General features: G+C 44.4%; 3 protein-coding genes across 5 annotated transcripts; 1 reads left to right on the plus strand and 2 right to left on the minus strand.

The window, feature by feature from the left end:
• Positions 1–12,496: 12,496 nt before the first annotated feature.
• On the plus strand, positions 12,497–17,319 carry LOC119331992 (calcium/calmodulin-regulated receptor-like kinase 1). Of its 2 annotated transcripts, none has more exons than XM_037605169.1 (8): positions 12,497–12,686; positions 13,502–13,910; positions 14,564–14,717; positions 14,785–14,911; positions 15,464–15,549; positions 15,634–15,705; positions 16,421–16,624; positions 16,715–17,319. In XM_037605169.1, the coding sequence occupies exons 2-8, from the start codon at positions 13,597–13,599 to the stop codon at positions 17,054–17,056; spliced, it is 1,299 nt and encodes a 432-aa protein (XP_037461066.1). In that variant the 5' UTR covers positions 12,497–12,686; positions 13,502–13,596; the 3' UTR covers positions 17,057–17,319. The 2 variants fall into 2 exon arrangements, with proteins under 2 accessions (XP_037461066.1, XP_037461067.1); XM_037605170.1 differs by having other exon boundaries at positions 13,507–13,910.
• Positions 17,320–17,566: 247 nt separating this feature from the next.
• LOC119330174 lies at positions 17,567–19,517 on the minus strand. Its single transcript, XM_037603290.1, has 4 exons — positions 19,419–19,517; positions 18,757–18,917; positions 18,371–18,576; positions 17,567–18,050 (listed from the first exon to the last, which is right to left on the minus strand). The coding sequence occupies exons 2-4, from the start codon at positions 18,856–18,858 to the stop codon at positions 17,864–17,866; spliced, it is 495 nt and encodes a 164-aa protein (XP_037459187.1). The 5' UTR covers positions 18,859–18,917; positions 19,419–19,517; the 3' UTR covers positions 17,567–17,863.
• On the minus strand, positions 19,086–22,094 carry LOC119330173 (pentatricopeptide repeat-containing protein At5g50390, chloroplastic-like). Of its 2 annotated transcripts, none has more exons than XM_037603289.1 (2): positions 19,924–22,094; positions 19,086–19,214 (listed from the first exon to the last, which is right to left on the minus strand). In XM_037603289.1, exon 1 carries the CDS (start codon positions 21,950–21,952, stop codon positions 19,928–19,930), a length of 2,025 nt encoding a protein of 674 aa, XP_037459186.1. In that variant the 5' UTR covers positions 21,953–22,094; the 3' UTR covers positions 19,086–19,214; positions 19,924–19,927. The 2 variants fall into 2 exon arrangements, with proteins under 2 accessions (XP_037459186.1, XP_037459185.1); XM_037603288.1 differs by lacking the exon at positions 19,086–19,214 and adding an exon at positions 19,430–19,563.
• Between the last annotated feature and the right edge of the window lie 349 nt (positions 22,095–22,443).

Below are 22,443 nucleotides of genomic sequence, written 5' to 3' on the forward strand. Positions count from 1 at the left end.
ATATGATGAGGTGGTTGTCCGGTGCCCTGTGGGCAGTGGTTCTTGTTCGTCTCCTGCATCGTCGTCCATACCGTCGATGTCTTCGGAGTCGAAGTCGAGCATGTCGGTCAAATTATCGATAGTGGCTACCAAGTGGGTGGTGGGTGGGTGGCGAATTTCTTCATCATCTGCATCCCAATCCTGCCGGACATAGTTCGGCCAGGACTCTCCTGACAAGGAGAGAGACCTTAATGAGTTCAGTATGTCGCCGAAGGGCGAGTGCTGAAAGATATCCACGGAGGTGAACTCCATGATCGGCGCCCAGTCAGATTCGATAGGCACGAGCGCAGGCAGTTCGGAGTCCGTGGCCAGGGAAGAATCTGGCAGTTTGGCGTCACGGCTCTCGTGAAGGGTAAGGTCGATACTCGGCTCGATCGCCGCTGAGAATGTAGCCTTCGTGGAGGGGTCTATCCACTCGTCCATGGATGGCGCAATTGGCTCTGAATTGAGGGTCGGAGCGGTTGCCGGTGCGGTCTCCTGAACACTGTCCGATGGTAGAGTTAAATCATGCTCATCGTGATCGTGCGGCGCACTCGGCAGGGGCTCGGATCCATCGAAGATCAAGTCTCCGCGGATGTCGGCCGTGTAGTTTAGGCTTCCAAACCTGACCTGGTGGCCGGGGGCGTAGCTCTCGATCTGCTCCAGATGGCCAAGCGAGTTGGCCCGCAGTGCGAAGCCGTCGAATACAAAGATCTGTCCGGGGAGAAAAGTCTCACCCTGGACTGCATCGCTATCGATGATCGAAGGAGCCATCAAGCCTAACAATGATGACACAGAGGAACTCTCAATGAAAGCACCAATGTCGGTGTCAAAACCGGCGGATCTCGGGTAGGGGGGCCCGAACTATGCGTCTAGGCGGATGGTAACAGGAGGCAGGGGACACGATGTTTACCCAGGTTCGGGCCCTCTTGATGGAGGTAATACCCTACGCCCTGCTTGATTGTTCTTGATAATATGCATAGTACAAGAGTTGATCTACCACGAGATTGAAGAGGCTAAACCCTAGAAGCTAGCCTATGGTATGATTGTTATTCTTCGTCCTACGGACTAAACCCTCCGGTTTATATAGACATCGGAGGGGGCTAGGGTTACACAGAGTCGGTTACAAGGAAGGAGATCTACATATCTGTACTGCCAAGCTTGCCTTCCACGCCAAGGAGAGTCCCATTCGGACACGGTACGAAGTCTTCAATCTTGTATCTTCATAGTCCAACAGTCCGGCCAAAGGATATAGTTCGGCTGTCTGGATACCCCCTAATCTAGGACTCCCTCAATCTTCGTAGAATATGTAGGAGCCAATATGGGCATCCAGGTTCCGCTATTGGTTATTGATCAGAGATGTGTCTCGGTCATGTCTACATAGTTCTCGAACCCATAGGGTCCGCATGCTTAACGTTCATTGACGATATAGTGTTATATGAGTTATATGATTTGGTGACCGAATGTTGTTCGGAGTCCCGGATGAGATCACATACCTGACGAGGAGCTCCGGAATGGTTCGGAGGTAAATATCGATATATAGGACGGTGGTATTCGAACATCGGAAGTGTGTCGGGGTGTATCGGGTAGTCATCGAAATACCGGAGGGGGTACCGAACACCCCTGGGAGGGTAATGGGCCTATTGGGCCATTAGAGGGGAGCACACCAGCCCACAAGGGGCTGGCGCACCCCCTATGGAAGTCGGCCAAGTGGGAGAAAGGAAAGGGGGGATTCGGCCTCCCCCTTCCTTCCCTCTCCCCCCTTTCCTTTCCCCCTTCGGCAAATATGGTAGGGGGCGCCACTTGGGAAGGATCCCAAGTAGGATTCGGCCTACTTGGGGGCTCCTCCTAGCTGCTCCTCCTCCCCCACCTATATATATATATGTGTGTGTGTGTGTGGGAGGCGCGCCACACATAACCACGACAATTGCTTAGCCATGTGCGGCGCCCCCCTCCGGCGTTTACACCCTCTGTCATATTTTCGTAGTGCTTAGGCGAAGCCCTGCGGAGATAATTTCACCATCAGCTTCATCACGTCGTCGTGCTGCCGAAACTCATCCACTACTTCACCATCTTGCTGGATCAAGAAGGCGAGGACGTCACCGAGCTAAACGTGTGCTGAACGCGGAGGTGTCGTGCGTTTGGTACTTGATTGGTTGGAGCGTGAAGAAGTTCGACTACATCAACCACGTTAATAAACGCTTCCGCTTACGGTCTATGAGGGTATGTAGACACACTCTCCCCTCTCGTTGGTATGCATCTGCTTGATAGATCTTGCGCGTGCGTAGATTTTTTTGTTTTCCATATAGCGTTTCCCAACATGGTGCATAAAAGAAAAGTGAAAACTAAACACAAAATACGCTCCAAGATTTAGGCATATCACGTGAACGAAACGAAAACCTAAACATACCAATACTTGTTGAAGAAAGATGGGATGCCTTCCGGGGCATCCCCAAGCTTAGACGCTTGAGTCTCCTTGAATATTTACTTGGGGTGCCTTGGGCATCCCCAAGCTTGAACTCTTGCCTCTCCTCCTTCTCCTCATACCAAGACCTCCTCGATCTTTGAACACCTCATCCACACAAAACTTAACAGAAAGCTCGGTGAGTCCGTTAGTATAATAATGCAAATCACTACTTTAAGTACTGTTGCAAACCCATTCATATTTTGTTTTTGAATTATAGCTATTGTATTATAACTTCTCCATGGCTTATACCACCGATACAGTCGATAGTTTCATCAAAACAAGCAAAAGCAAAAATAGGACAGTCTGTAGTAATCTGAACATTGACCATACTTCTGTAACTTCAAAATTATGAAACATTAGGATAAAATAAACATTTTGTATAGCAACACTGTATAAAAATTTCAGAAACTTTTGACATTCCAGTAAAAAATGTAAATTCACGCACTACAGCCAAAGTTTCTGTTTTTGCACTATACATACCAACGAGCAATCTAATCATCCTAAAGGCATATCTTGGCACATTATTTTTATAATATAATGGATTTGTACAAGGGGATAATTATTTTTGTTGAGAAGTTTCTATAATTCAAGATTTGCAAAGTTTCCATGGGCATGAACAAAGTTCAAGGAGCTCCCCCACTTCAACGGTGCTCATCTTTCTTACTTTCACTTTTCTTTTTGAAAAGTTTTAAGTTCCCCTCTATTTTTTGTTTTTAAACTTTATAAAAGCACACAACAGAATAAAATGACTCTATAAAACTTCTGGGTTGTCTCCCTGGCAGCGCTTTCTTTAAAGCCATTAAGCTAGGCATAAAGTGCTCAAGTAATCAATCCACCCGGATACCAAGGTATATCAAAGCCAATTTTAATTAGCAATGATCTATAATTTAGCAGTGAGCACAATGCAATATATATCATGCAATGACGAAGTCTAACTTTCTTCCTATGCATCGGCATGTCATAAAAGAACAATTCATGTACACCAAGTAAATGCCAATACATAGCATAAGCAGTTTCTTGCAATTTTATCGTGTTGGAAACATAGAGAGGTGGAGATGTAGTTCCTCTCTCATAATAATTGCAAGTAGGAGCAGCAAGCACGTGCATATCGTATTCATCAAAATCATCATGTGTAGTAATAAAACACAACCCATCAATATAATCCTTAATAAAAGCAAACTTCTCCGATATAGTGTAGTTTGAAGAATTCAAAAAGATAATAGGACTATCATGTGTGGGTGCAATAGCAACAATTTCATTCTTAACATAAGGAACTATAGCAAGTTCATCTCCATAAGCATAATTCATATTGGCATCTTGGCCACAAGCATAGCAAGCATCAAGTTCATCAAAAAGGGATATTTCAAAAGAATCAACGAGATCATATCATTCATCATGCTTTAATCCTTTCGTAAGCACGAAGGGAATTAAACAATGTATGATTTGAAGAGTTACTCTCATTAGAAGGTGGGAACGGGTAGCTAATCCACTCTTCCTCCTTTTGTTCTTAGCTCTCCTCATCTTTTTTCATCCAATGAGCTCACAGTTTCGTCAATTTCTTCTTCCGTAGCTTCCTGCAAAATTAGTCTCTTCTTGGACAGCGGAGACTTTCTCAATAAATACATCAATATCGGAATTTTATTTATAATTCTCATAGCAATATTTAAGTATAGCAAAGTTTTCAGGTCTATAAACAACATCATCATAATCCTCATACTTTTCAAACAGAGATTCAGTTTCATAAGCACCATTAAAAGCAACAAATTCTTCTATTCGTTCCACATCATAGTAATCGTATCTACCATTAGCATAAGAAGCCAAGGTTTCATTATCATTAAATTCACATGAAAAGGGAAGGTGTCGAGCCTTCATCCTAGAGCAACAAGCATAATCATATCTCGAGCATAGATTCCAAGCATACCATTGCAGCATTTCAATTTGATCCCATAAGAGTTTTCCTTTTTGAGTCAAGCGATAATCCCTAAAGTATTAATTCATGTTGATCCAATGTGTCTCCCATTATCAAGTTGAATGGGGTTTTCTCGGGATTATCAAAAAAATGTTTAATATTTTTCACATAACGAGTATCAAGGGTTTTAGGAGGTTCCCCATCTCCATGAGTAGCAAGTGCAATTTTTTTTGATATTTCGTGTTCCATATCCATAACTAAAGATAGAGAATAACTTATAACAGAAAATAAAATCTACTTAGTGATAAAGCAAACAAGCGCACACGAGAATATTCACCCCACGCTATTGCTCCCCGGCAACGGCGCCAGAAAATGGTCTTGATAACCCACAAGTATAGGGGATCGTTTGTAGCCTTTTTCGATAAATAAGAGTGTCGAACCCAATGAGGAGCTAAAGATATAATAAATATTCCCTCAATTTCTATCGATCACTGATACAACTCTACGCACACTTTATTGTTGGCTTTACCTAGAACAAGTATGAAACCATTTTGTAGTTGTGATGCTAGAACTACTTTGCAAGAATAAAACTACGAGTACTTTGCGAGATAATAAAAGTTAGTTGTTTAGTAAAGAAGGTTTTTATCACACAAGAAAGTTATTTGTCCATAGGTGATCGATAACTAAACCGGTGATAATTATTGCAATTTTATATGAGGAAGAGGCATGAGCTAACATACTTTCCGTACTTGGATCATGTATGCACTTATGATTGGAACTCTAGCAAGCATCCGCAACTACCAAAGATCATTAAGGTAAAATCCAACCATAGCATTAAGTATCAAGTCCTCTTTACTCCCATATGCAATAACCCCCTTACTCGGGCGTAAGCTTCTGTCACTCTAGCCACCCACCATAAGCGAATCATGAACGTATTGCAACACCCTACATCGGGGACCCCTCACGTTTGCGCGGCACGGAGGGCGCCATAGGACAACACCAAAATAAAATATACAACTCAAACCAATCACGATCATCAATCAACCCATAGGACAAAACCGATCTACTCAAATATCATAGGATAACCACATATCATTGGATAATAATATATAGTGTTGAGAACCATGTTTAAGTAGAGAATTGCAGTGGGAATAGAGAGGTTACACCGTTGCATAGAGGGGGAGAAAGTTGGTGTTGACGTTAGCAAGATTGTTGATCTAGATCGTCATCACGATCCTTGCCCCAGCGGCGTTCCGGCGCCACCGGGAGAGAGGGGGACAGAGCCCCCCTCCTTATCCTTCTTCCTTGGCCTCCCCCTAGATGGGAGGAGAGTTCCCCCTCTGGTCCATGGCCTCCATGGCGGCGGAGGGGTGAGAGCCCCTCTGAGATTGGATCTCTCCCTCTGTTCTCTTCTGTTTCACGTTCCTGTTTTCTGGCCCTTCACTGTTTCTTAAATTCCCGGAGATCCGGTAACTCCAATTGTGCTGAAATGTTTACACGATTTTTCCCATAAATTATCTTGCTTGGGCCCGAAGAAGAGCCCCAACCGACTTACAGGGTGCCCACAAGGCACCACCACGCGTTAGGGGGGAGGTCGCGCCATGGTGTCTTATGGAGGCTGTGGGCCTCCGCTTGCGTTGATTCCACCTCCCAAAAATCACATATATTCTAAAATAATTCTCCATAAATTTTTATCGCGTTTGGACTTCGTTTGATATGGATATTCCGCGAAACAAAAAACATGCAACAAATAGGAACTGGCACTGGGCACTGGATCAATTTGTTAGTCCAATAAATCATAAAAAATGTTGCCAAAAATATGTGAAATTTGTATAATATTGGCATGTAACTATCTAAAATTATAGATACGATGGAGACATATCAATTCTCGAGAGAATCCATCTGTTGAAAGACATAAGATCAACTCCAATAGATTCGCCATATTGGCAGCCTCCACATCGCTATGGAGCTTGCTCTATATGGATATGAAGGCTAATGAGCCAAAGGCGCAAACACGGAATCATCATACTAGCTGCCTCCATTTTTTTCATGTGGGACCCATTTTACTAGTGGTTAGAAGACATCTTCCCTCCCCACCTCAACAATGAAATTTTTTGAGCTAGGATTTCAACAATGATTTCCAAAATAGATTTCTAGAAGGATTGTAAAATAGATTTCGATTGATTTAACTACGGGCTCTTCCTTCTCTTGGAAGTGACCTCACAGGTGGGGGAGGCTTTGGCCACCACGACTTCCACGGCCACGCGATCGACGGAAGCTTGTGATACGACAACATTTTTTAAGGCTAGCGTGAGCACAATTTTCATTTTTGCGCCGGTGGTTGTCGATATCCGGAGGAAATTACTCGAGGGCGACAGGGAGAGAGGCGCGGCCGACTGCCAACTCAACCTTAGAATTGTCTAGCCACTCGGATAAGTCCCACTCCTTCTCCTAGAACTGTCTAGCCAGGGAAAGGTCCGCGGGGAGGGCACAACCGCACCAACATAGTAACGAAAGAAGAGAGGGTGAGGCGTAGGGGACGATGAAGGGGGCCAATGGAGGTGAGGGTGTCGAAGACGGGGATGGGGAAATAGAGTGGATGTGGTAGTGCCGATGAAGGGGGCGATGGAGGTTATATACCTACGAATGGGCACGCTCCGATGGAAAACATGGGCGATTTACCGTGTACGGGTGGAAAAATGATGCAAAACAGACGAGCCGGTGACAACGATTAATTGGTGTTCTTCTTTGATGGATAAGCGGTTGAGGCATTGCCCGAGGCAGAAGCAACGGCCACACTGAAGGCCGCACCATTGATCGAGCTGTGCGTGGGAGGAACATGCCGGGCCGAAACTTCACCCACGTGAGTGGTTGGTGGATGGCGCGCTCCAAGCCAATGTTACAACCTCCAAATATGGAGGCCCGCTAGCTGGATATGACGCGCGCTCTATAATATTGGCGACATGAAAGCGTACGACGACTTTGTTATAGTGCCATTTTTAGATCAAAATCACCATGTCGACGAATGTTATGCCAATCGGTTCCCAACTCTGCTAAAGTTGCTCTAATTGGGCCCATTTGGTAAAGTTATAGTTATGGGCATGTCCCGATTGATCCATTTGGAGGAGGGCATGGGACGATCTATCGGCCAATTGACATGCAGGCATGCATGTTAGCGTCGCCATTCATAATTATAACAATGCATATGTATGCACATGGATACGCCATCATGCGGTGCGTGTACCTGTATAAGGAAATCGCAGGTCGTTATGTGCGTACATGTCTCCTACGTGCTTCCGCAAGTCAAGCATCCTGTACTCCCAACGACCATGTGGTCGATCACAAGCCAATGTTCTCTAGTACTACTAGTAATAAAATCAGCAGAAATAATGATCTTCAAATAGAATCAGCTAAAGATGTAGTATGAGCAAGCTATTAGGTACTCTAGTAATCTAAACGCTATAATATTTCTTTATGGAGGGAGTACCCACATAAAAAAAATCAGCTAAAGATGTGGAGCACGACGCATGCATCAGCCGGCACTCACATACTCCATGTAATTTCATACGAGTTTGCACGACGCATGTAGAGCACTACTACTATTAACAACCGCAATTTCATCCCATATATATTTGGACTATTTCGTTAAAATATTATAAATTTGTGCTCCCTCCAATCCAAAACCAGTGTTGTGGTTTTAGTTCAGAGGGAGTTGTATTTCCGTACCGGGCCTCAACATTTGTGATTTGCATTTTGCAACCGTCATTTTATTATTCGCTGAATCAAAATGGATTAGACTGATGCAGCAGGCAGGAGGGGTAGGTTCCGGACTTGGCGCCCCGGCCCATTATCACTAATCGCAAGCCTTTACGCTTCCTTTCTATACCACCAATACACCAGGACACTGACACGTGGACCCAACGGAACGTCTGGGCCGGATAGTCAGTGAGCCAAGGCCGGGTCAGGAGCCGGTTCGTGGCCCTTAATTTGATTCTCCTCCTCCATGTTCGCTGGTGTCGGGGGGAAGGAAGTCAACAATCGCTGAACCGACCGAAGTGGACAAGGGGACGAAGGGCAGTTCGGTCATTCCAATATGTGCCGGGTGCCGCAGGGCCCACGGCACCGCAGCTGAAAGTTGAGCTCACGTCTCGAGGATGCTCAAAATTCGTGCAAATACCTTTCGTCAAAAAAATATTGTGCAAATTGCACGCTTTTGCCTTTTCGCCTTTTGTCTCAAGAAGAAAACAATCCCCGTATGATCCTAAAAAAAACAATCCTTGTGTAGGCTCAAGGCCAATTGAGTCGCACGAGTTTAGAAACCGTAAAAAACACAGGACTATGATATCATATAATACTACTATGAATTCGTACAGACTTTCGAACCACAGGAAATTCTAATTGATGTTTTCGTATTGCGCACATGAAGTAAACATAGAAGTTTGATTCACAAAAGAAGAAAGTGAACATAGAAGTTTTTTAGGATTAAGGAGATAAAGTGTAGGTTGTTGGACTTCACAAAGAAAAGAAAAAGGAGGTGTGAGCTTTTTATTCAGAATCCTATTAAATAGAGAGATAAAAAACGGATACCGTTAAAAAATAGTGATCCCAATCCCATGATCAAAATGGCCCTCATACAAAAGAGTGTTGCTCTGCATACGATGATTTTCAGACGATGTGTGAACGACATCGTATATCAATCTGTCTATGCATATCAATTAAGTGCAGCCGACCGTTGGATCGGGCATCGTCCCGCTGTCGTGCAGATGTGTCGTTCTCACAGCAATTTCGCATGCAAAATATGCTTTGGATTAAAAAAATCCTCTAAAATCTCTACCATCCAAAGGAGTCCTAAAGCATGTGATCCAGATCATCGACGAGTGGTTGTCTGAAATTCTCGCATGCTATGATAAACACCTATTTTAGAGTTTTCCCATAAAAAGGAAACAACTATTTTAGAGTTAAAAATTCAAAATGCATCTTAGCTCAGTAATAATAGTGTACGCTAAAAATGCAGCAAGTAAGAGAGAACATGTGACAAGCAAGGCGATTATATTGAAGAGCGGTGTCTATGTCGGTCAATACATAAGACAACCTAAGCAAAAATAATCAGAGATCAAATCATGTTTGCTCACACGAAGAGGAGGATTTCATAAAAAGGGTGCCCATACAACTTTAATAGTACTGCCTCCGTCTTCGTTTATAGGTCCCCTTCGTATTTAGTATATAATTTTTACCATTGATTTAATTAACATGCATGTCATCAAAAAATATATCATTAAAAATTATGTTCAAATACGTTGGTGATATGCATTAAAATTTTATTAATTAACTCTATGGTTAAAATTTGACACAAAATACAAAGAGGACTAGTAAACGAGGACAGATATAATAGGTATAGATATATAAAGGTTTCCTAGCCGCCAGGGCAAAGAACCCTCGTACCCAACCGCCACTAGAGTTCCTCCCGCGCCGTTGGTCTGCCTCGTTTTCTTTGGCCTTAGGGCCATGGAGGCGTGGTAAATGTCGGCCCTTGCGGTCGAGAGGGCTTAATTTTTGGATGATTTTCAGAGCTTTCTTATGGTTTATGTCCTGCAAAGAGAGATGAGACGGCGGCGGCTCTCTGAAGATGGAATAAGACTCTACATGTCTAGCTCCCGTCTCGATGATGCTTCTAGCGTCATTGGAGGGCGTGCGGAGGTTTGTCTTTGGTAGATCTCGCGGGATTTGGTCGGTATTTGTCTTCGGTGGATCCACGTAGATCTGGTCCTTATTCGTGTATCTACATGTTGGACCCTTCCCATATAACCTTCTCTTCAATAACGGTGGTTGTTGTTCTGGTGCGCTGGTCTTATAGGTCTTTAATGCGACGACTTTTTGACTGTCTACTACAATAAGTTTTGCCTGGCTCCAAGAAAGGAAGGGTGATGACAACGTTGCGAAAGTTTTCTAAAAGAAAGATGTCCACACGCCCAAGGAGAGTGCTAATATTGGTGAGCCTTAACTTAGCAGAGAGTTGCAGGAAACCATGTATAGGGTGTCACAAAAGATGTGGCGAGAGCATTGATGTATAAACATCAACAAAGAAAGATACATGCTTGATGATAGTGCATGTTCTTGGTGGCAGGGAAGATAAGAACCCCGCCATCAATTGAGTGGCGACCTGCCATTGGCTCTCCCAAAATTTATCGGGCTGGACGTCGAAATATATGGCAAACCGGCTATGACAGTAGGTTAGGAGAACATGGAATAGAGAGAGATTAGAACAAAGACGATCATGTAAGATGGTGACGAGCCCATTTATATGCAAAACTACGAATGTGTATTTGGAACGTTTTTTTTTACAAAATTGTTGATATAGTTGTATAACATTTTGAAAGCTCTAAAGAATTGTTGTATTTTCTCTGGTGTAGAAAAAGATGGGAACATAGATGATCATGTAAGTTAGAGCATAGCTGGTTTGATACTAACAATTGGCACAGTCAAAAGTTACGAAAACACATGTATTTCTAAGGTTGATAGAGAAAAGTTAGTAGCCAAAAAGTCACTAGCCAACGTTTGACATTAGGTCAATATATTTGCATGCCGCGAATCAACCTGTGGTTGAGTTGGTTAGGTGGACCCTGGTATCCCTAACCCATCAGTATTCAAATCCTGATGCTCGCATTATTCCTGAATTTATTTCAGGATTTCCGGCGATGCACTTTCAGTGGAAGGAGACGTTCCCGGGGTAGGGTGTGCGTGTGTGTGTTCATAGGGGTGAGTGTATGCGCGTGTATATGAGCGCTTGTGTCTATACTGATGCTAAAAAAATATTTGCATGCCAATTTTTGACATTGACCAATCATGCTCTAAAATAGGTGAACCACAGTGTACCTTTGACAAGCCCCAAATTTGTTGAGGCTCGTGGTATAGTAGTATTTTCAAAGCTCTAAGAGTATCTACAGCCAGACGTCCCAAACCCGTTTCAAACTTCTGGGCGGACAGTCTGGGCACAAAAACGTGACCTAAAGGGGCTCCTTAAACGGGCCTCAAACACTCAGGTTGACCGGCATCCCACATATCCAGCTCAAATATGGGGCGGATATGGGGATTCCTGGACGCGCCCGCCAAGTCAGACTGGAGATGGGGTCTCACATGGAATCGTCCAAAAATTTGGTGGTCCGACGAACGTCTCCTCCACTTGGGGGTGTGACCCGAGGCCAAATCTGGCTATTTAAGTCGGTTCGTGTCCCCCAACCCTAGCCACATCCACCTACTCCTTCTCCGCGCCGCCAGCCCGAACCCATCCACCACCTCTCTCCCGCTTCGCCAGCCCGAACCCATCCACCACCTCTCTCCCGCTCCGCCGCCCGGCATCGCCATGGTTTGGCAAAAGAAGACCACCTATGCTATGCTCACGCCGAAGAGCCAGTTCCAGATTGAGCAGGAGATCCGGGCGAGGCGCGTCGCACGTGTCGCACGCATCGCAGCTGGAGGCAGAGGAGGAAGAGGAACAACAGCCGGCTCCGAAGGAGGCGGAGCAGCCGAAGGAGGAGGAGCTGGCGTCGGCTCGAGCTCCGGGCTTCAACATGGAGGACGTGGAGGCGAAGTTCGCGGTTGCCCAAGCGGCCGAGATGGCGGAGCAGCAGGGTATCCTGGAGTCCATCGGTCCATCCAGGATGAGGCCTATATGGAGGCCAATTGACAGCTCATTCGGCAGGAACACCGACACGCTTTTCAATGAGATCGAAGCGGAGACAGATGCAGAGGCAGATGCGGAGGAGGCGCAGGAGCCGGAGATGCGGCTGAGGCCCATGTATTCGGAGCCGGGCAAGGAGATAGTGAACATTTCTGGCGAAGATTAGGGTAGTATAGGTTATTTGATTTATGTAGTACATGAATTTTATTGTTTGCATGCTTTTATATGGATCTAAAGTTTCTAGTATGGGGTATCCGGGTATGTTCGCGGACGTTTGAGGGATCGGATTTGCTGTCCATGGTTGTAGATGCTATGCATTTGAAACTCATGCACGATTACAAAACTACCCCCAGCCCCTACCTTTTTCTCCTTTTTTTCCTGACCTGTCTTTTCTCCTCTTTTTCCCCCTGTTTTGTTTGCTTTATTCTCAACAGGAAGCTACACTCTCGAAAGTCGTCTTTCTCTCACCTCTCTTGGACACCAAGCCAGCACCAAATCTTCCCGGACGGTTTCCACCCCAATCCGCCGGCATTCTCCGGTGGGATCGCCGCCTGGAACCGATCCGAACAAGCGCGAGTTCACCCGCCCGCGACCCCGTCTCCGCCCGCATTCAGGTAGTCCGCTCCTGTAAGTTTCTTTAATAATTCGGTTTCTTGATTTTGGATTGGCAGGCGCGGTTCCGAGTTCGTTTCGTCGGTTCATACGATCTTTTCTTGGGTTTGGTGGTTCTTCCGCCAGTTTATGCCTCGCTATTCTAGGCTTCCTGCTCGTTCCAACGTTGGATCGTTTCTAGTGTGTACTTCCAGGAAGTTTTTTCCCCTGGGTTTGTTGATTTTAATGGCGTTAGGTTCAGCACATTCGAAGTGGAAGTTGACGCCTCTGTGATTTGCATTGGTGATTTAAGTGTTTGTGGAGATAAGCGTTGCGCCATCAGGTGACATTTTCTGAGTTCTTACGACGAAAAATCCCCCAAATCTTAGTACTCGTACTACGTATTGTTGTATAAAACTACTGTAGAGAGTCGCGGCTATTCTTCAGTTGTTTCATAGCAAATGGTGTAATTTTTATGTAAATTGAGATTATTTTGTATGTTTGTGTGGTACTAATGACAAATTAGTTCACGACAAAAAGGCCTATGAAAAGCAATTTCTCAGTTTGGAAGTTAGTTCACCAGTAATATCCACCGTTTCTGTGTAATATGACTTGGCGTGAATAAATTAGCTCTTAACTTTGTGCCTTATCAGTGGTGTCCCCGTGGTTGTCAAAGATCTGATATTTTGATGTGACATCAGTTGAGATGGCAAAGTTTGCCTAAAGATTGCATTTCCATTTCATGATGTTGACCCAGATAGCCACCTAATGTGCTAAGCCACATGCTGTCACTGTTCCAGGCTTCCAATTTACTATCCCCTATTGTACTTGTTGGCAGGGCAGACACAGCTGTTGGTCTTGTTCCTCGTCAGGGCTTCCATGTGGTGGACGCAATATCCTAGGTGCTAGGATCTGAAACTGAATTGGGGGAGAATGAATGGGGTTTCTGAAGGTCTGATCATTGGTACCACGGTTGGTGTGGTGATAGGGGTGCTGCTGGCAGTTGGAATACTCCTGTGCATGACGTATCGGCGTTCTCAGGCGCAAATAAGGAGCAGTAGCTCGAGGAGGTCATCAACTATCCCCATCCGCGCGAATGGTGTTAATACATGTGCAGAGCTGTCGACCTCAACTACAGGGCAGGAATCGCCGAGAGAGTTTGAAGATCGTGGACCATCTCTGTGGATTGAAGGGCCTGGAAGGAAGAGCCTAATATCAGCTTCTGGGATACCCAAATATGCATACAAGTATGTTCCCTTGATCTTTCTCTATTCTCATGGTTGCAATATTCATAGTTGTATCATTAACTAGGCCCTACAAAATTTGCTTCCAAATAACTGATCTATTTTAGGATCTTGATAAGTTATCTATTGTCGGTTCTAAAATGAAGCTCCTGTCATAGGTTGGTTATCCTCTTTTGGACTTTTATATGCCTTGAACTACCAACTCCAAGGGTTCCTTTTTTTACTTTTTTGTCTTGTTGAGATGTCAGAGTGGAAATTTCCATGGGATGGTGGGAACTGGAGAAAATAATGATGGTTGGTCTGTAATAGAAAGAGAAAATGCACACAAAAAATTCTACCTGATCTTCTTTAGAGAGAAGAAACGAGAGTGAAGGATAGGAAAACATGTCGCATACACGCCCAGTGAGATACTGTAGTTTATAAATATAAGGAGGCTGTGATAAAATGCTGGACCATAAATATTAGCAAGAAAAGGGGCCATCCTAATAGGGAAAATCAGTTATTATTATACTTTCTGTAAGTTATCTCAAATTTGCTAATTTAAGTGTGACCCTGGAACCGTATCTTCACATAACTATGCTGATTTAATTATGATCACGAAACTGTGTCTTCTTTTAGTTTAATTTAATCTTTGAACATTATTTTCTTTTGTCTAGGGAACTGCAGAAAGCTACCAGCAATTTCACAAAACTGTTGGGCCAAGGAGCCTTTGGTCCTGTTTACAAAGCTGACATGTCATCTGGTGAGATACTGGCTGTTAAAGTACTTGCTAACAATTCAAAGCAAGGTGAAAAGGAGTTCCAAAATGAGGTAAGCTAATGTTTATAGATGGCTAGAGATGGGCATGCCTGGTAATTTGATGGATAACTAATTTCAGGTCTTACTTCTTGGGCGATTACACCACAGGAATCTGGTGAACTTGGTTGGCTACTGTGCTGAAAAAGGGCAACACATTCTGTTATATGCATACATGCCTAATGGGAGCCTTGCATCACACTTATACGGTATTTATTCTCTCCATTGCGTATTTGTAATAACACTCCTTACAGTAATTACTTGGGCACATTCATGCTTTGTTGCTACCATAACTCTGTTTAAACTTTAAAATGTTACAAAAAGTTTTGTAAGAACACGGTCATATGAAATTCATGAAGTAAAATAATTTATACTCCCTCCGGTCCTAATTAAATGTTGCTGGTTTAGGACAACTTTGTACTAAAGTTGTACTAATCCAGCGACAATTAATATGGATCGGAGGGAGCAGTAATTACAGTCTTGCAATACATCAATATTTGATGCTTTCTCCCTTTTGACTGATAGTTTTTGATCACTCGGTAAAATAACCACCACCCTTTTAGCTGATTTTATCAGATAAAGAAGGCCAGTGATTTCCATGTGAATGAAGTCAATAGACAATATTCAAATTTTGTAGTTATGCTTAATGGAGTGATTTGTCTTGTCAATCTATCTTTTATAAGAGTGCACATCTACAGCCAGAGTATCGCATGTTACATTTAGATACTGTTTTTTTTTCTGAAGACATTCTGTGAATTCAGGTGAAAACAGTGCACCACTGAGATGGGATTTGAGGGTAAATATAGCTCTAGATGTTGCTAGGGGGTTGGAATACCTACATGATGGGGTAAGCTGTTGTAACTCATAATTTGAATCATGATCCATGATGTAATACGAAGACATTACTTCATCTGGCTTAACTTTAGTGCAGGCTGTTCCTCCAGTAGTTCATCGGGACATCAAATCACCAAACATTTTACTGGATCAGTCCATGCATGCTAGGGTATGCCGTACATCTCTGTAATTTGTCATAGTATCCATGACATGTTGAACAATTGTATTCATCACCTCTGCAGCAATTAGCTATAACATTCCAATTATTTGTCTCTCAGTTTGCACCTCTGTATTCTTAACTCATACTACCGACATTGGTCTGTACTTTATCCTGCATACAGCTATACACTGGAAGCAGCATGGTGACTTTGTTTATGATGTTATATGTTGTCATCATTTGTTCCTTATCTCAGATAGGGGTTTAATTTAAAGTTAAATACCAACTTATTAATGTCTAGAAGCATAACCAATGTAGTAGTGTACTTACTGAATATGCCAAAGAAAAAAAAATCACGGAACATTCTTTGCTTAATCAGCCTGTTTCTCAAATAGCCTAAGCTTATAAGGAGATATGAGCGTTGCTCAGTTTGCTCGAGGTGCGACTGCATGCCCAGCCTACTCATGTTCGAGGCCTGGCCTCTGCTGGATTTGCTCATTATTGCTTTTTCTAATTAAAAATGTCACAGGTGCTAGTGCCCATTGGTTGAGTTCTTTATATATAAAATACACATCAAGAGTCTTCTGATATGTGTTTAAGCCTTTGCTTGTAAAGATACATGAGTTTTCTGATGTCCAAAGATAATAGGTTTGCTTGCAGCATTCCCTCTGTTGCCTTTCTGTTTGGAAGTTTTATTCCTAGACATGGGGCATTCTTTGTTGGCCAGGTTGCCGACTTTGGATTGTCAAGAGAAGAAATGCTTACTAGAAACGGGGCCAACATACGTGGAACTTACGGATATCTTGATCCGGAGTACGTGTCCTCACGATCATTCACAAAGAAGAGTGATGTGTACAGCTACGGTGTTCTGCTATTTGAACTTATTGCTGGCAGAAACCCTCAACAAGGTCTAATGGAATATGTTGAGCTTGTAAGGATGTCACCCTTTATTTTTGTTGCAGAATTTAGTTTCTGAGACACTATGGTTGTAAATGCTGACTATAATGCAATCTATGATCAGGCTGCAATCAACGCTGATGGCAAGACTGGGTGGGAGGAAATTGCCGACTCTCGGTTAGAAGGCGCATTTGATGTGGAGGAGCTCAATGACATGGCTGCCGCGGCTTACAAATGTGTAAGCCGTGTCTCCCGAAAGCGACCGTCGATGCGAGATGTTGTCCAGGCACTGATCCGGGTGGTGAAACACAGCCACAGCAGCAGGAATCATCATGGCAGGAGACTTCCACCGGGCAGGACAGATGACGAATCTGTTGACCTTGAGGCATCAGAAGATCAGTCATCTGCCTCTGGTCATCAGAGACAGGAATCAGTTGGCAGTGTCTCTGAACTTCCAGACGTCTGATGGAAACTAACCAAAATTCCCCCCTACTGTTGTTCCTGGCTTGTCTTCTTTCGATTTGTGCAATTCTTTTGTTTTGTTGATACGAAAAGTACCTGATCAAGCATGGAACTAGTGGATAGGAAGGTGAAGTTTTGAGCAGTTTTGTGTATGGTGGTGAGTGCTGACTGGTGTCGAGGGCTGTCAATAGTAACTGTGTTGTATAGACCTGCACTGTAACTACTTGATAAATAGAAGCTGATTGTTACCATCATCTGGTCTATATGTTGCACTAGATGATGTGCTGGTTTACTCCTTTCATACAACTGCCTTGCCTAGGAAAAGCAAAGATCTTCTGTTTGGCTAAGAAGGTTGAATCACAGATCAGTGAGCCTCACGGGCCAGTTTCTGCATAGCGAAAATGGAAATGCAATGTTTATAATTTTGATTCGGTGCTTTAACATATCATAACTATCAGACAAAATTCGTTCGGAATTCGGACTACTTTGAGCTATTTGATACCACTCGACAGAATTTAGAAATTACATATGAATTTGCTGAAAGATCATCAGCATTGTTTGTTTGGCAAGCATTCACAACAAAACAGTGATGCATCAATCAAACCACAATCATATTCCTTTTTGCGCAACTTTGATACAAGCCGGAGCCTGATGCTTCCATGAGTTGTATATATAAAGGTAAAGGGCCGAACCACAAACTGAAAGATACGGAACAACAAAAGCAATCAAGGAAAGAATGGTTATCTCCTGGGAGAAAGTATCAGACCGTAGTCTCCTGGCCAAAAGCATGGCACGCACGATGCCTACTGGCCTAATGAATTTCGTGTGCCGCTGCGGTGGCGGTGACATAGTAGGCGACTGTGATCCCCGCATGGACGAAGCACATGATCCCTCCCAGGCCCAGGGTCTTGCCGTGCACGAACCCGCATGATGTCTTCGACTTGGAATTGGACATGGCCCCAGCAAGCAGTAACGAGAAGCCGACGATGAGAGCAATCCTATCAGAACATCCAACAATGGTTATTACCCGTAAACTTTTAAGACCAGAATATTATTACCGACAGAGCTGTAGCAATTCCAAGACCATAGTCTCAGGTGTTTTTTTTTGTCTGACTAAGTGTATAACTATCCTGTTAGAATTGTCTTCTCTGGCTTAATGAAATGGCGTGCAACCCTTTTGTGTGTTCTCGAGAAGAAAAAAGGTGCATCTCATATCTTATCATGATTCTACTTCCACAAATGAAGTGACACTTTCCCACATTTTTTCAAGTCGCTTATAGATTTGCAAAATAATGTTTTAAGGTGAGAGCGAAGTTACCATGAGAGAATTATAAGAGTTGCTGCGAGTTTCCTGTTGATGGATGCCCGGATGAACTCCAGCTGAGAGCAGATACAGGCACAGCCACCGAGAAAGTTGGCCACTGCATGAGCAACTACCAGGAACACTGCTGCCGCGAGCCCTAGCTGGTATGCTTTATACACAGGTTTCTCGCATTGGATGAAGAGCACTGTCACCTTTTTAGTCTGCCAAGAAGATCAAATGAGAGCAGGCATCAGAAAGAACTATCGTTTGAAGCACATTTAACTACTCTATAGTAACAACTATCCATGAAGAAATAGCTGAAACAGCCGAAAACATCAGTTTAATCAAACCCTTATTTCAAAATAGTACATCTCATGAAGAAAATCTGAGTGCAACAGTACCTTGTTTTGTGCAGCCTGGGCCTGAAGTCCTAGTATGCCAGCAGTGATATCCAGGGCTAAAACTAACACGCAGACAATGACAGCAGCTATCATCTTGGCCATCTTGTATAGCTGTATTCTCAAACTTCTATCAGCTCAGAAGTGGTGGGAGGAAAGATTGCCTGCTTACAATGAAGGGAGTTGTGGCCCTTTATATTGCTAAGAGCTGAATAAAGAGACCAGGGCAAAAGTGCAACAGGAGAATTTTCTCCATCTATGACGCTGTTAGAAACAAGCTGTCAAAAGATGCTCAAAGTGTTATACTTTCCTTCGATCCTTTGTTGCACCTGAGCTTTATTCCTTCCTTGCAGGACACAAGTAAATATTGGCATCTCCAGTACGAAAGCCACCCAGATTCTTCTTTCACACAAGGTTTGTAAAGCCAGTGGAAAACCGAAAACGCAGGGAAAAGTATCGATCTGATGTACTCAAAGAAAATACTTTTCTTCTTAGCACGCCATAAAGGTTAAGAGTGATAAGACGGTATTTACCAAGACATGCAAACAAGTTTTGACGCCAGTGAAATAACAAGGAAAGACACAGCAGACATGCATATCAATGAGAATCAAACTTGTAATTTACCTTTCCAAAATCTGAAATGGATTTAGAACTTATAAGCTTACCAAGCCTTGTATGCTGACTAATTTTGTTTAGCTTCAGAACCTTCAAACATTACTAATTTACTTTTCCAAGTTTTCCCAGTCCAGAGTTGGCTTCAGAACCTCCGAACCATCGGCCATCGGCAAATTTTGTTTAGCAGTATTTTTGCTATATTTAGTCACGAGCAGACATGACAAGGCAAAGATTTAAGGAAACCTCATAAAACCGGAAAATATGCTTTGATTAACGAACAATGAGTCAATGAAAGAACAATGCCAGCAGTCATATGCCATGTTTTGAGTATCACACTTGGGGGGCAACCAGAAAGAACATCTAGGAAATAACTTGCAGGTCAAGTGCAACAACTCTGGTGTAGATTTCACATTCGATACTTCAGAAAGTGAATATAATGATTAATCATAAATTGCTTTGCTTTAGTGGCATCAAATTGCAGTGCATGCCTAGATCACAAGGAATTAAAATGCCTTTAGATAAGCCAAGGCGGAATAATCATTCAGTTGGACATACCTAGCTACCAGTAGTCACCACAAGAGCATGTTCCAAGTTTGAAATGATGAAACCTGCTAGCATCTCTTACGGTAATCTCTTTCTTCGTAACTTGTGTTACAAATTTGATTACATTGTGGCAGTCATGGCACAGCCGATGGCTTTGGTTGATCGTCAAGGGAGCAGATGGAGATGTGCTAATAAGGCCAAAAGCAACTGCGAGTTTTTCACTATGGAACATTTTCAATGTCTTCTGCTCATCAGGGAGAATATCAGGGAGCAATTCATCCTCCTCAATAACATAACCAAGTTCTTTTATCACCTCCATTAGTGTATCTAGCCTTTGGTAGATTTCTGAACTCTTGGGATTGAGACTATCATTAAAGAAAAACCTGTGATCTTTTTTCTTGACTGTGATCCAGCTACAAGCAGCACTCATAGATAACCCCGCCCTCTTCAAGGTGCTTACTACAGTCAAAGCTTCATCCCGTTTCCCAGAGTTCATATACAAGTTGAGAAGCACAATGTAATTGTTTACTTTCTGAGGTTCCATTGCCAAGAGTTGCTCTGCAGCTAGTCTAGCAAGCTGAATATTTTTGTTCATCCTACTAGCAGTGAGCAAGGCTCCCCACATGTTGGCAGTTGGGGTGACCGGTGATTTCCTTATCACTGAATAGGCTTCATCCAGTAGCCCCTGCCGCCCAAAAAGTTCGATAACACAGGCGTAGTGCATTGCACGTGGTTTCGTTTTTGGATTTTGGGTCATCAATTGGAAAATCCTCTTCCCTTTGTCAATAAAGCCAGAAAACCTACATGCATTTAGTACTCCTAGAAATGTCACATGGTTTGGAGCAATGCCTTCAGCCAGCAGTCTTTCAAACATCTCAATAGCCTTACTCCCCATGCCATGGTAGCCGTACCCTGCTATTAGAGCATTCCATGATATCAGGTTCCTGCTAGGCATCCTCTCAAAAACATGCCTTGCGTCTTCCATCTGACCCCACTTGCAATACAGATCAACAAGTGACGTATTCCCGACAATGTCCATTTGTAGTCCACTTTGAATCAGGCCCGCATGGATTTGCTTTGCATGCTCCAGCAGACCCAACCTAGAGAAAATCCTGAGCATCGTCGAGAATGTGAACTGATCCAAGCCGGCACCACTCTCGCACATATCGTGGTACAAGTCCAATGCCTCCTCACTGCGCCCATGGAGCGAATATGCTGCCAGCATCGTGTTCCACGCCACGACACTCCTCCATGGTATCCCATCAAACACCCGCCTCGCCTCGTCAATCCGCCCGCACTTACTATACATGTCGATGAGTGCACATGGCAGGTATTGGTCCTCGCACATCCCCATCTTGGCAACGCAACAATGCAGCTCCCGTCCAGCGTGCACCGACCCCAACACCGTGGCCGCACGGACGGCCACCACGACAACCCTCGGCCCAGCACCCACACCCACCTCCCAGAGCTCCCCGAACAGCGCCAGCGCCCCACGGGGACGCTTCGCATCAACCAGCCCGCCCATCATCACCCCCCAGGTGACCCGGCTCCTGGTCGGCATTCCATCGAACACCTCGCGCGCCTCCGCGAGCATCCCGCACACCAAATACATGCCCAGCACTCGGTTCCACATGTACTGGTCGGGCTGGAACCCGGAGCTCTCCATGTGCCAGAGTACCCCTGCCGCGGAACCGGCCTCCCGCAACGCGGAGGCGGCCGTGACCAGCGCGTCATAGGTGGACGCTGGCAGAGCCACGAAGGGGGCGCCCGCGCGAGCGTCCCGGAGCGCGTCGCAAGCCTCCCGGTGACGCCCCTCGGCGACCAGCCGCTCGATGGCGGCGCAGAGGGAAGGGAGATGGACGGGGCTGCCGCGCCTGCGGCTGCGGAAGGGCGCCTGCCGTGGGAGCTGCGGGCGTGGCTTGAGCGCTTGAGATTCCACCGAGCATGCGGAGACGGTGTTGGTCGTTGCCGTGGCCGTGGCTTTGGTGGTGGTGCGGTAGTGGAGTGGGAGGCAGCGGAGGGGAGTGAGCTGCAGCTCCATATGTGGATTGGAAACCAAGCCGAATTCGGAAGGGGGTGAGCTGAAATTTGGAGAAATGGTGGTGGATTTGAGGCGAACGGCGAGGGTTTGGGGGTTCTGGGTTGGGTTTTGCGCAAGTGGAGGGGGAGGCGAGAGAGAGGGACGGGATATCGTCTGTGAGCTCGAAAGTGTCAGTCCATGCTCCTATATAAACAGAGAATTAAAAAATAGAAATAATAATAATAGTAATAGTAATTTTTTCTAATAATAAAAGGGCTATTGCTTCCTTCTCCCATAATTTGATCTTTTTTGATACGTCGTCTTCGCTTTGGTCCGTTTCATGTTTCTCCCCTCGTTGGTCTTCGTTTTTTAGGGACAAAAGATTCTTTATTTAATCGAAACATTCAAAGGTGTGTTACAGATATCTGATAAAGAATCCAGCCAAATATAACGGCCTGCGCTTAAGGACGACGCAGCCTTTGCTAACCTATGAGCATCTACTACGAACTCCC

This window comes from Triticum dicoccoides, chromosome 7A (assembly GCF_002162155.2).
Source record: "Triticum dicoccoides isolate Atlit2015 ecotype Zavitan chromosome 7A, WEW_v2.0, whole genome shotgun sequence".
NCBI classification, from domain to species: Eukaryota; Viridiplantae; Streptophyta; class Magnoliopsida; order Poales; family Poaceae; genus Triticum; species Triticum dicoccoides.

Bases quoted from the DNA above. Each gene is read 5' to 3' on its own strand.
- LOC119330173 (XM_037603289.1), bottom strand. From the start codon at position 21,952: ATGGAGCTGCAGCTCACTCCCCTCCGCTGCCTCCCACTCCACTACCGC.
- LOC119331992 (XM_037605169.1), top strand. From the start codon at position 13,597: ATGAATGGGGTTTCTGAAGGTCTGATCATTGGTACCACGGTTGGTGTG. The intron at 13,911-14,563 runs GTATGTTCCCTT...TCTTTTGTCTAG, and splicing joins ATACCCAAATATGCATACAA to GGAACTGCAGAAAGCTACCA. The intron at 16,625-16,714 runs GTAAGGATGTCA...ATCTATGATCAG, and splicing joins TAATGGAATATGTTGAGCTT to GCTGCAATCAACGCTGATGG.
- LOC119330174 (XM_037603290.1), bottom strand. From the start codon at position 18,858: ATGGCCAAGATGATAGCTGCTGTCATTGTCTGCGTGTTAGTTTTAGCC. The intron at 18,577-18,756 runs GTACTGTTGCAC...TCTTCTTGGCAG, and splicing joins CCCAGGCTGCACAAAACAAG to ACTAAAAAGGTGACAGTGCT. The intron at 18,051-18,370 runs GTAACTTCGCTC...ATGTTCTGATAG, and splicing joins ACTCTTATAATTCTCTCATG to GATTGCTCTCATCGTCGGCT.